General features: G+C 34.8%; 1 protein-coding gene across 6 annotated transcripts in view; it reads left to right on the top strand.

The window, feature by feature from the left end:
• Positions 1 to 11,399, top strand: part of ZNF438 (zinc finger protein 438) — a 59,318-nt gene extending 47,919 nt beyond the window's left edge. For 5 of the 6 annotated variants that reach the window (XM_085301374.1, XM_085301373.1, XM_085301371.1 and 2 more), the window contains 3 exons: positions 161 to 265; positions 4,865 to 6,716; positions 8,406 to 11,399. In XM_085301374.1, the coding sequence (XP_085157500.1) occupies positions 161 to 265; positions 4,865 to 6,716; positions 8,406 to 9,018 (2,570 nt within the window). In that variant the 3' untranslated portion in view covers positions 9,019 to 11,399. The remainder of the gene's footprint in view (positions 1 to 160; positions 266 to 4,864; positions 6,717 to 8,405) is intronic. The other variant, XM_085301376.1, reaches the window with a different exon arrangement.
• Positions 11,400 to 12,158: the final 759 nt, after the last annotated feature.

Raw genomic sequence — 12,158 nt, 5'->3', positions numbered from 1 at the left:
AAAATGATTTTTAAGAAGAGAAAAATTCAAAGAGCAAGAAGTATTAACTTTCTTAAYGCATTAGCTAGAAGACAATGTTGGGTTTGGGGGGTTTTGTTTGCTTGTTTTGTTTTGTTTTTGTCCTGAATTCTATTTATAACTGACTGAAGCACTTTTGCAGGTGGTGTTTTTTTGCATGCTAATCCTGCAGAGAAACATTGTGTCCAACAAAGAATGCTGGGTCAGCAAAAACAAGAAACTTGTGCTGGAAAGACAGTATCCACAGGTATTTAGTGTGTATGGAGATCTGGCAGAATGTAACAATTAACTAGCATCGACCCAAATTGATTTAGTATTGTCTATTAGAGAATTGTTACACATTTTTTTGTTTCCCAGAGAATGTATTTTTCCTTTCAAGCTAGCAAATGACTCAACAACATAAAAATGTATTTTATAAAATATTTCATTAATCTTTCTTGTTTGTATTCTACCTTTCCCTTCAAAACAAGATGATCATTCTTTTATATTATTTTCTGTCATTTGTCTGGTTGTACACATTAAGTATACACCTGGACAAGCGAGGTAGGCTTACAAAGTGTATTAAAAATTTAACACCAGTGCACATTGGTTTTTGGCATCTTGGTGTTTCCTTTAGGTTTGAAATAGGTCGTATTAGTGGGGAAAATGGTATCTTTTCACACATTTCCTACAATATCTGAGTTCACCGATGAAACATGCTTTACATAAAGGCAGAATAAATTGAGAGAGATACAAAAAGAAGCAGAATAGGCTAGACTGGACTAGAGTGACTCTCGTGAAGGAAAGGGGATCACAGATGAACAGCAGTCCTGTGCAAGACTTTCATTCTGCCAGAGGACTCTTTTCAACATGGCTATATCATGGCTTCTCAGGAACTTTGATTTTTGTTGGTGTATCATTGGCCAGTCCTATACAATTCTAAGACAGTTTAGAAATGGGGAAAACTTAGCACATTCTGCAGTATCAGCTGATACTTTGATGTAGTGGTGTGGTAATGGTTAATCATTCGGCAGACACTTTTAAAATAAATGGGTTGATTAGTATTTGGTTTAACCTTGTGCTTAATTAGAGGTGTCCGCCTGTTGCTCTGATTGCATTCATAGTTGAAATATTAAAAACATCAGTTAAAAGTGAGCCTCAAACCATTCAGAGATTAAATCTAATGAGTTCATCATTTCCTTTATTTTTAATGAGAGTTTTGGAGAAGCTGTAAAAATTGTTGCTTTCCAGTAAGGGACTATGACTTATAAAAAGACAGTGGCCTAAAACCAGGGGTCATCCTCAAGAATGCCATTGCAATGCCTTGACTGAAAATCCCCCTTCTTGGATATAAAAACTTCATGTGTTTGCACAGGTGTGAAAGCTGTTCTTCAGGTCACGACTGAAGCCACAAGTAGAATGTCCCTGAAAGATGCAGATTAAGTTTCCTTTTGGCCTTCTGCTGTAGTGCCAGCCAGAGTCTGTTCAAATCATCCAGTGTTAAGGGGGCAAAGATAGGAATTACTATAGTGATCTCTATATCGAATTGAAATTCTTAGCCAAGTGTAAATGGAAGAAATATTCGTGGTCACAGATCATCGGATGTTGTGGATAGGAACCTGTAGGACCTCCAAACTGTGAATCTGTTGGGTGTCTTCCCTGATTCAGAAAGCTAAATAATCTTTTATTACTTCTTCTAGTTAACTTTCCCAAATCTAGAAGCAAAATCTTAGTGGATCTGAAGGATCCTCAGAAAACTAGTCTGCATCTAGCTCATCTCTATATTTAGACACTGGCTAAGCTGCTTAACTACAGCAGATGTGTTAGATGAGAGGGAAATACAGAGCTGAGTGTCCTTTGCATACTAGAGACACTCCAATGAATATTTCTTCATTAAACTGTCTAATGTAAACTTGGCAAAAAAAAAAAAAAAAAAAAAAAAAAAAAAAAAAAAAAAAAAAGTCAAGGCTGAGACCAAAGATAACTTGCCTGGAAGAAATATTTATGATAAAATTACACACATTGAAAAATAGAGTGTTTGTATAAAAATCCATTTTCAAATAGCTATATCAGTGCTTAATATTATAATAACTACATAAAAGGAATGTTGATTTAAAAGGACCTTGTTTCAAAGAGCATTTTGTGGTTGATACTCTAGAAGGTCTTAGCTTCTAAAATGCTAATTTCTTGTGGAGTACTCAGGATTTATGTAGAGAGATTGTCTATAAATAAAAGTGATTTTAGTGCCTAAATTTGCAATGGCGAGTTCATGAATTTGAGAAACATATGTGCATTTTTAAAGCTGTTGTAATGCATTATTTGTACAAATGTTTCTCCTAATCTCGAATTAACCATTCCTTGGTAATATTTCAACTGCCATTTCTAGACTTCTGTAGAAGACATGTGAGTTGAGGAGGCAATGGAATTTTTGCTGCGGATGCATCATTTGCTGTCTTTGTTTGGAGACCAGGTGCCTTGTAACTTGGAATATAAAGAAACAAGGGTAGCAGTCTTCTGAAGTACTGACTTTCCTGATGAGTTTGTGTAAATCATTGAATGMGATTTTGAGGCAAAAAGGGAGTGCTACAACCCAAACATGAAGAGAGAGTGGAAGCTACTTTGTCTTGAGTATTGTGACAAGCTGAATATTTGCTGTTTTGGAAAAAGTCTTTAACATYGGTGTTATGGCAAGGATAATCTGGAAAGCCCTAAAACCAAAATATATTTATGTTATCTGCTGTATGTAAGCTGTACAGTTTGACCTGTTGCTAGCTTTGAAGTTCAGGGTCCAGTTTGGTTAATGACTTTATTATTATACATCATTATATTATACTTCTCAGAAACTCCTGAAATGTTGCCTTAAAAGTGGTAACAAGAAGATAGAAAACAAAAGATCTGGATGTTATAAACAATGTTAGCAGTTGAAAAAATTTTTTTATAGTGTTTGAAAATTGGAAGATACTAGTTATTAGTGAAAAATACTGGATACTCCTAGCTTTTGTAGAACAAAAATGATTGTAGTGAGAAAAACTAACACAATTTTAAAGTTGCCATACCTCCTGCTTTTTCCAGATTTTGCAAACTTGCTAGACTTGGTTTTATCCCTATTTATAGGAATCTCTGTTTATGTTTGTGCAGAATTTCCAAAGGTACAATAATCTGCATAGGATATCTGAAAATTCTAGACATCTCTACAGGTCTGAGAATACAAAAAGTATAGTTAGTACCCAATAGTTTMATTTAATTGGATCAAGAAGATGCATAATACATTGATGCTGCAGGTAGCAATAAAGGGATCTAAGGTTTATGCTGTGCATAGTTACTCCTGAAGCATGTAGTAGGTCRGCTATGAGAAGCTTCAGACCTATTACATATGAAATGTATGGTTTATATATGCTTCTCAGTAGATCTAGCCTGTCCCCAAAGCCGTGGATTTGCAGTACTTGTGCATATGATGTGTGTACACATATTTCTGTCTGGGACTTCTCATCACAAAATGTGGTAGCTCTGTAACTTAACAGTGTGTTTTGCAAAGTGTATAATGTCTGTGAAGAACATCCAGTATCAGRATAAAGCTATTTTAGTTTGCAGTGTTGATAATAATTCACAGTTAYCTCTATAGGTCTGTAAAAATATATAAATGCATTTGTAATCCAAGGCTTTTAAATGATAAGGAACAAAAATTTCTACTGAATTACCTGTTTGCAATATTTTGGGTTTTGAGCATTTATTTTTAAATTTTCCATTCAAATATAATTCCTCTCTTTAAATGATTTTTTCATAAATATGTTGTTGCTTCCTCAAATTGTCTGTGTGGTGAAATCTTTGTGGTTATGAACTTTTCAGTGATTGAGGCAGATTTTTTGGAAAAAAAAAAAAGATCCCAGTTGAAGCATCAGAGTCTATTTAACAATGGATAATTAGGCTGTTATATGAAATGGTAGTAGTACTACTAAACTGTATATCAAATTTTTTTATGCAGTTTATGAAAGGACAACATATACCCTTGCCACGTGATGCAGATTATATTTTACATATTTTACAGTTTTCTCTTTCCTTAATTATCCTCACATTTTTCTTCTTTATTAAAAATGTTTGTGATATTTACCAACACAAGTAGAAACAGCAAAAAACTATAGTATAACTTAGATAAATTGCATCTTTCARGAAAATAGTTGAATAACTTACTACAACAACAATCCTATTGTGCAGTCAAAACACATGACACCCAAATACAGTAATGTGTATGATTTACTTTTTTTAATAACAGTTCTTCTTCTCTTAAGTCCTCTCTGATTTTAATACAAGTTTTCATACTCTATAGCAATATTTTTAAAGACTTCATCAGGTAAGCTTTAGTCTATAATAAGAAGTGCAAATCATAAATGTTATAAAAATTCTCTGCAAAATACAATGACTCTGGTAGAAAGATCTGGTCAGAGCAGGTTACTTAGAAAAATTCTGCATCATAAAAAGTTTAAATCTTGTCTATGCTAGTTCTTCCAACTGAATTTTGACAACGTGCTGTTACAGATTTTCCAGGTCAGAAGAAGATAAAGGTGTACATGTTCTGAAATGTCGCTAGGTATATAACCTAGAATGGAAACGTGCTTTTAAGATTAGCTTAAACAACTGTTTGTTTGCATATGTATATTTAAGCATGTTGCTTCAGGGTTTGTTTTTGCTCTGTCCATGAGAAGCTTGCAATTCTAAGCTTAATTTCGTAGTGGTTTAAATACCTAAATATTTTGATAAGTGTGTATGTAATAGTACCCTTTGTAAGCAGTTTCATTTTTGAATCTGATTTTTCAAAAAGAAATACTATACATTATATTACATATCTGTGGATTTTATTTTATTATTACAGATGAACACAAATCCCCTTCTGATATCATACAAACTTTTCAGAAGAAAAGTCAGTTTAGGACCATCGCTCCAAAAATGGTACCGAAAATTTTAACATCTGGAGTGGTTTCTTGTCTTCAGTCAGCTTTACCTGAACAAAATACACCTATTTCGGCTGCAGTTTCTAAACCGTTGGTAGTACCAACACAAAGCTATGCTGTGATGCAGGTTGCTGGTCATGAAGGGACTTTTTCTGTTTTGGCCTTGCCGTATGTTACTCCTGCACTAACGCAGCAAATCCAGCAATCAAACAGGACCCCTTCTGAAAATCTCAAGCTGCCTATTCCTAGGTACCAGTCTGTAAGAAATAAATTGCTGKGTGAGAGAAAAACAACTCAAATCTCTGTTCTGCCTGCAAATAACAAGATTCCTACCAAATCCCAGATCTTGTCACAGACTCCCGCTATGACTGCATTAACTGAAGACTATCCTGAAACTTGTAGTAATTCAGATACATCTGAGCAAGTGATATCAATAGACCATGGATCACCTGAAATTAAAGTTGCCGCATTACTAAATGAAAACAAATGTATGGAATTGGGATCTTTACTAAACAAAACAGACATTGATGAAGGTAATGTTTCTGGACTGTCTGAAGTTAAAGATTCTTTAACCAAGCCAGCAAGTACAAGTAATCCCATGAAACTAAGTCTACGCTCTGTGAAGACAGCCTTTGAAACCACAAAAAGTTCGCTCACGCTGTCYGAGAAACTAAAAGAAAAACCCACAAATTCTGTCGCTGTACTGTCACCAGCAGTTTTTGGCAGTGCAGTACAACTGACTCCATCTGCACCAAAAGGAAAACTTCCTATTCTGCCTTACTCAAGAGTGAAAAATACAATGTTTTCTAAATCTAAGCAAAATTCTAATGTTATGRATGTATCTGGTGCTTCACTAAGATCTGAATGTGAAAAGATACCACCTTTGGTGAAAACCTTCCATGTTCCTACCAAAGCATCTGATAAACGATTWTCTGTGTCATTTACACAAGTTCAAAGACAAACCATTCGAGAAAATACCTTTTGTCCATCCAATAAAGTGGATGTTGATAGTCTTAAAAAATTGAATGGTCTGTCCTCTAAAAGAAGAGGCAGAAAAAGAAGAACTCCAGATGATTTGTTGGCTTTTCAGTCCAAGCGAAGGAAATGCATTGTTAATAAGTTTAGAGAAGGAAGAGAGAGGGCGAAAGTTGATCTTCAGCAACCTCAAGACAAAAAAACAGAGGCAGTGAAAAAATACCGTAGTATTAGACCAAAGCCTGTGGTAGTTGTACAGGCTTTTGCACCACTGACTACTGCAGCAATAGTGGAGACAAAATCTCCTGGTCATTTAGAGCAAGGCATTTTTTTAAATAGCTCACTTCCCAATAAATATTTAAGTTACAAGCATAATGATACCACCTCTGCTAAATCAGGTGATTTAAGTAGAAATGTATATTCAGCTGTACCTAAGCCATGGCATAAGTGTCATGTCTGTAACCACAACTTCCAGTTTAAACACCATCTTCAGGACCATATGAATACACATACCAACAAAAGGCCTTACAGTTGTCGGATTTGCCGGAAAGCATATATTCATTCTGGAAGCCTGAGTACGCATATGAAACTTCATCACAACRAAGGCAGACCCAAAAAGCTTGTGTGTTGTGAGTTCTGTGCGAAAGTTTTTGGCCATGCAAAAGTATACTTTGGCCATCTAAAGGAAGTTCACAGGGTTGTTATCAGCACAGAACCCTCTACAAGTGAGCAACAGCTGCAAGATGCTTTAAAGAACAGAGGTACAAATTTGAAAGAGACAGAAGAAGCAACAGAGAGGTGAGTATTTTCACTAATTAGATGTTCATAAAACCAAGATTTCRGTAGAAGTAAGGAAAATCAGAAACAGGTTGTCAGTAGAAATTCAGAAATGTCACCATTATGAAAACTGTTGGGTGTTTTTCAGCTGTTTTTTCCCAAGTGGATTTCCTAATGATTTCCATATTTTGTTAGGACAGGTAGTCAATCCACTAGACAYAGTATATTTTAGTCGATATATTGGTTGTAAATTATCACTAAAACCTGAATATCCGAATTAATTTTGCCTATATTTCAGTAATACCTAAGCTGCCAATGGCTCTATTTTTCTTAGTTGATTTCTAATGGCTGATATTTTTTCTATTAACCTGAACTGTATTTTTACAGTGTTCTTCTCCAGCAGAAAAGTGAACCAAATGTCAGAAATGAAAAGCAATTCATATTTCAGTATTAGCTTTAGTTTGTTTACCCTATTAAGTATCATTATCCCATTTCCTTCTTTGGAGTGCAGTGAGCTAGTTGTATGCATTGATTACTGCTTCTTTTTGTGACCACTTAGCTAAGTAAAAAAGCTAATATATACCACAAAGATGGATAGGACATTCTTTCATCTCTCTCCAGTAGGATTTTGAGGTGAATTTTCTTGACACAGTAGAAATGCTGTGATAGTAGAAAAGCTTTTTTTTTTGGCTTCACTGTGCATCTGTTTTCATTGAAATATGCTTTATTAAGCTCAGTACAACTCAGTATCTCAGTTTTATACAGTTTGCTTGCATAGTTCCATTTGCTGGGACATACTCAGAAATATTTAAGGTATTAAACCTAAAAAGCACTGATGCTTTTATTTCAGTCAGCCTTATCCATTTTGCCTGTCTGATCTGTGTTAGTGGACCTTAATGTGATCCTTTTTCTAGATTTTATAAGAAGGTGTTCTGTGGAGTTCTTTTAACTTAAACTAGCAATATGCTAGCTTTATGGATATGCTTCCTGCAGAGTTGCCTTGAACCAATGAAGGCAGGCTGTGCAGTTGTGAATTGCGCGTATATATACACACACACATACATATATACACACACACAGTTAAATATATATATATTTAAAAAATATTTATGTTTTTAAACTTAAATATATATTTATTTTTTAAACTGTATTAGTAACTTCTAGAAAAAAAGAATCTTTGAAATTTTATTGTTGCTGTCTTGGAGTGGGAGGTAGTATCCATTTTACTGTAAACAGCCTTTAGATTAGTCCATGCAAACAGATCAATCAATTTCTCTTCATAGATTCTAGTAAGATTCATTTTTACTTTTCTAGCACACAGGCAGAAGTATTTGAATTGACTTCACTAACACAGGAACTAAAAATGTTATTTAACCTTTTAATAAAAGTTTATGTTGTTAAAAGATTTTTTTGTTTGTTTTTTTACAAAGACTAAGTTTGGAAGGATTTTTTTTTTTAACTTCATGGTATTAAATAACATTTGATTTCATTTATTTCCTAACTAGAATTAATGTTGTTTTATTTCTCTTTTTCTCTGGTCCTAATAAGTTAGGTATTGTATGAATAATGCCTATTTTTAATTGAAAATAGGTTTAAATACCATCTCTTCTCAAAACTTAGGTGGATAGAAATTGTCATCTCTGTTCTGTGCATGGCTAATACTGAAGCAGTTTGCATTTCCTTTTTTTTTTTTTTTTTTTTTTTTAACAGAGGAAATAAATGCAATTTTGAAGATCTTTTCCATAATCCAGGAGAAGTAAAACTACAGATCAAATGTGGTCGATGCCAGTTTATTGCGCAGTCTTTTGCTGAAATGAAGTTTCATTTATTGTGCTCTCATGGAGAAGAGATCCAGGGAAGAGTAAAGGAAGGTATTTTGCAAGGAAATAGAGGATCTAAGGGGGAATTGGTCAAACACACAACTCACTTCTGGAAACAGCGCAGTGAGAGAAGATGTTTAGCAAAGTCCAGTGCTTATGAGGAGGAGTTTTATACTTTTCCAAAATTGAAAAGGCAGATATACTTTCACCATCAAAATAAGGTTGATGTGTTATCTAAAAGCGAAATGACTCAGTCAGGAAACAGTGAAGACACCAAGGAGATGCAGAGTGTAGGTTGTGGGGCACAGAGCAAAAAACCTGAAATTTGGTCTAAGGCTGGGTATAACTGCATTTTGTGCAAACAGCTCTTTGGAAGAAAAGAAGATCTTTGTAATCATTGGCAGTGTCATCATAACTGTGAAGACCCTTCCATTTTATGGACAATTTTTAATTTGTTCTCAAAACAAGGAATTATTGACCTTTCTAATAATGGTGGATATTAAAGCTCAATTTTGCAGTGCCATGAAAAACATGAACATTCCTGAATTATTGTATGCTTTTGCTGTGTTGCAAAACTGACTCAAGAAAAATATCAGTTAAGAGGTTTGTTTGTTTGTTTGTTTTGCTTGGTTGATTGGGAGGGTGTTTTTAGTTACCATTTGCAATCTTTGCTCACCTTTATTTTGTTAAATAGAAAATGTATTCACCCGTTATTTTTCTAGATGGGCAGATGCAAGCCTGTTAGGAAACACTGTGCTTAATTTTCTTGCATTAGGAAGTTAGCAGCAAATATGCAATGCAAATGGTTGAAATTAAGGAAAGAGATGCTCAAGATACGTYATACTATACACACAGAAACGAATCAGTTTATGTGAAGTAATCCTGATCTTGARTGGAATGACAAACTAGACTGAAAGTGTAATTTGAGTTTCAATGCGCTTCCAGATTTTGTGATAAATACATATTTGCATACAGTTCTCTAGATCATTTGGATGTGCTTACAAGCCTGTATTCGGAGTTTCATAGTTTAAGAGCTTTTAAATCTTATTTTTTTTTCATTTCAGTGTCTTCAACCTTGTTTGTTGCTTGCAGGTTTGTTGTTGACAAGCCTTTCAGGTGTTATGTTCTGCCCTGATAACAGCAGAGATCTTTAAGGTTTTTTTTAAACTGAAAAAAAATCACATACGTTCTTTCTTTTTTGCTTGTAGCCTACTTTGGGATCAAGACAAGAGTTTAGTTGTCACCTGTGAAGATGGAACTATCAGAGTTTGACTGTTTTTAAAAAAATTTTTGTTTTAAAAATAGTAATCTGAATTTATTATTTCTAGGAAGTTTGACATTCTAGGAAGTATTGACATGCAATAAATTGCATGATTCACCGTGCATATTTCTTGGACCTCCTGTGACAGCAGCACTACTGATGGTACCTTTAGCACTCTGCTGTTAGCATTCTTGCTGTATATCTCATGTACCTGTGCAGTTGGCCCAGTCTGTGGCTTTAAAGGGAAATTGTCCCTCTAAATATTTGGTATAGGTCATARGTTTTTTCCCTTGTGTTGCCAAATTTACTATTCTGCAGAAATTGCATGCAGCACCTTAGCTTTACAATAGATACCATCTTAAGCATAGGAGCAAATGATAACACGTATTTTCATAGAATCTGTGTGGTTTTACAACTAAATATAATCTTTTATAGAATGGTAAGGTTGGAAGGGACCTCTGGAGATCATCTAGTCCAACCYTCGGCATAGCCCATACGGGGATTGAACCTGCAAGTTTGGCATTAGTAGCACCACGCTCTAACCAACTGAGCTAAACCCTTTTTAATTTTATGAGGATGCAAACCCATAATAGCCTGTAAGGCAGGAATAGTGCATGCTCTATCCTCCAGCACGGAACAGAACCAGTAAATTACCATTTCAGCACATCTCCAAGGGGCAAAGTCAGACCTGACCGCAAGGAGAAAACCTGTATACRTACCCTGGGGCTTTTCTGTTTTAAAACTGAAGCACAGTTTTACACTGAGGTACTGCAAAACAATAGAAAAGAACTATTGATGAATACGAAGGAGTTCCTATGAAGTTATACAGAATTCTTCAAAATTTGAGTTTTCATTTTTTAAATAAAAATAATTCTTCCTATTGCAAAGTAGAAGCTTACATTGCTGTATCACATTTTTTTGTKTTGATAGTCTAGTTAGTCATTTAAAAATGTTTTTCAGATTGTTGCAACAAGATAAAGTTCTGGAACTCAGTTTTGATGAAAAGTTCATTGAAGCCATTGAAACTAGCTTAAAATTTGTATTTAAACTGCTCTTACTTAAAGCCTAGTGTACATCTGAATTATTTTGGGAGCAATAATGGAGACAATGTGGGAAGTCACTATATTGTTTGAGAGAAGTGAGAGTATGTTAGATGACAAACTGAAAAATACTCCAATTTCATATCTGCATGATGACTTCATTCATTTCTTATTGTGGTCAAGCTGTAATTGGGGGATTGCAGTGATGAAAGAGTCATTCTCAAAATGTCCAGGATGRCCGTGTGCTACTCTGCAAAAATTGTATTGAAAACATGAAGAAATCTAAAAGTGTTGGGTATTCAGATAGGGATTCCAGAAACTGTTGCAATATTGTGTGTATGCGCCTGTTGTTTTTAAATCATAAATGCAACTTTGACCCGGTAGTTTTAAATGACATTTCTTGTCTTATGGTACTTTGCCTGGTGTTGAACTGTGAGACTGGAGCCAAGTAAAATAAAAGACGAAAGGAGATTTCTCATTGAACTGTGCAGGTGTTTGATAAGGTGGAAGATTCCTGTGGGTTTTCGCTGCTTCCTTTTTAGTATCTGTTGCTTTAAAAAAAAACAATTGTGGTTGTTTCATTGCTCTAGTGTATTATTTTCACATGCTGAACTATTTGAAGCATATTGTTCTGTTCTTTTATTTTTCCATGGCACATCCATCTTTAGTATCTGTAATATACTTGTATTCCCTTTTTCTCATCATGCAAATGGAGTAGAATATATAGACCATTTGGAAAGGAATAGTCAGTCTTACAGTCACTGTTTCATATCAAACTGAGACTGTATTTAACTTAATAGAATATATTTACATTTAGAAGTCTCCCCCCACACACAGCTTAATCCCTTAGCTTTCAAAATCAAACAACTTGGTGTTTTCCCTGAAAAAGAAATGGGAGAATAGTCCCTCCTTCACATAGTTAAAATATCAAATATCAAAGGAAAGTTCATTCCCAGCCTAAAGCACACATTTTAAGGTTAGACAAAAACTTAATGAACGTGATCAAACCTTTTTTGTTTTTATTTAGARCAGACTTTAAATCACTCTTCCTGCAAGATCGTCAGTCGCTCAGTGTTCAGGAGAAGCACCAATGATGACAGAGTAGTCCTTCAAAAATCAAACTGTATTTGCTAAGAATACTGGTTAATAAGAGCCCGTGATCATAGAATCATAGAATCGGTAAGGTTGGAAGGGACCTCTGGAGATCATCTAGTACAACCCCTCTGCTCAAGCAGGGTCACCTAGAGCATGGTAGACAGGGTTGCATCCAGGTGGGTTTTGAATATCTCCAGAGAAGGAGACTCCACAACCTCTCATCACCGAATCACAGAATGACTGAGGT

The sequence above is a fragment of the Rhea americana genome, unplaced genomic scaffold (assembly GCF_003343005.1).
Source record: "Rhea americana isolate MKP2758 unplaced genomic scaffold, rheAme1 scaffold_176, whole genome shotgun sequence".
In the NCBI taxonomy this organism is placed as follows: Eukaryota; Metazoa; Chordata; class Aves; order Rheiformes; family Rheidae; genus Rhea; species Rhea americana.
Note: the sequence above shows the minus strand (reverse complement) of the source record. Positions and strands in the feature narration are given on the sequence as shown.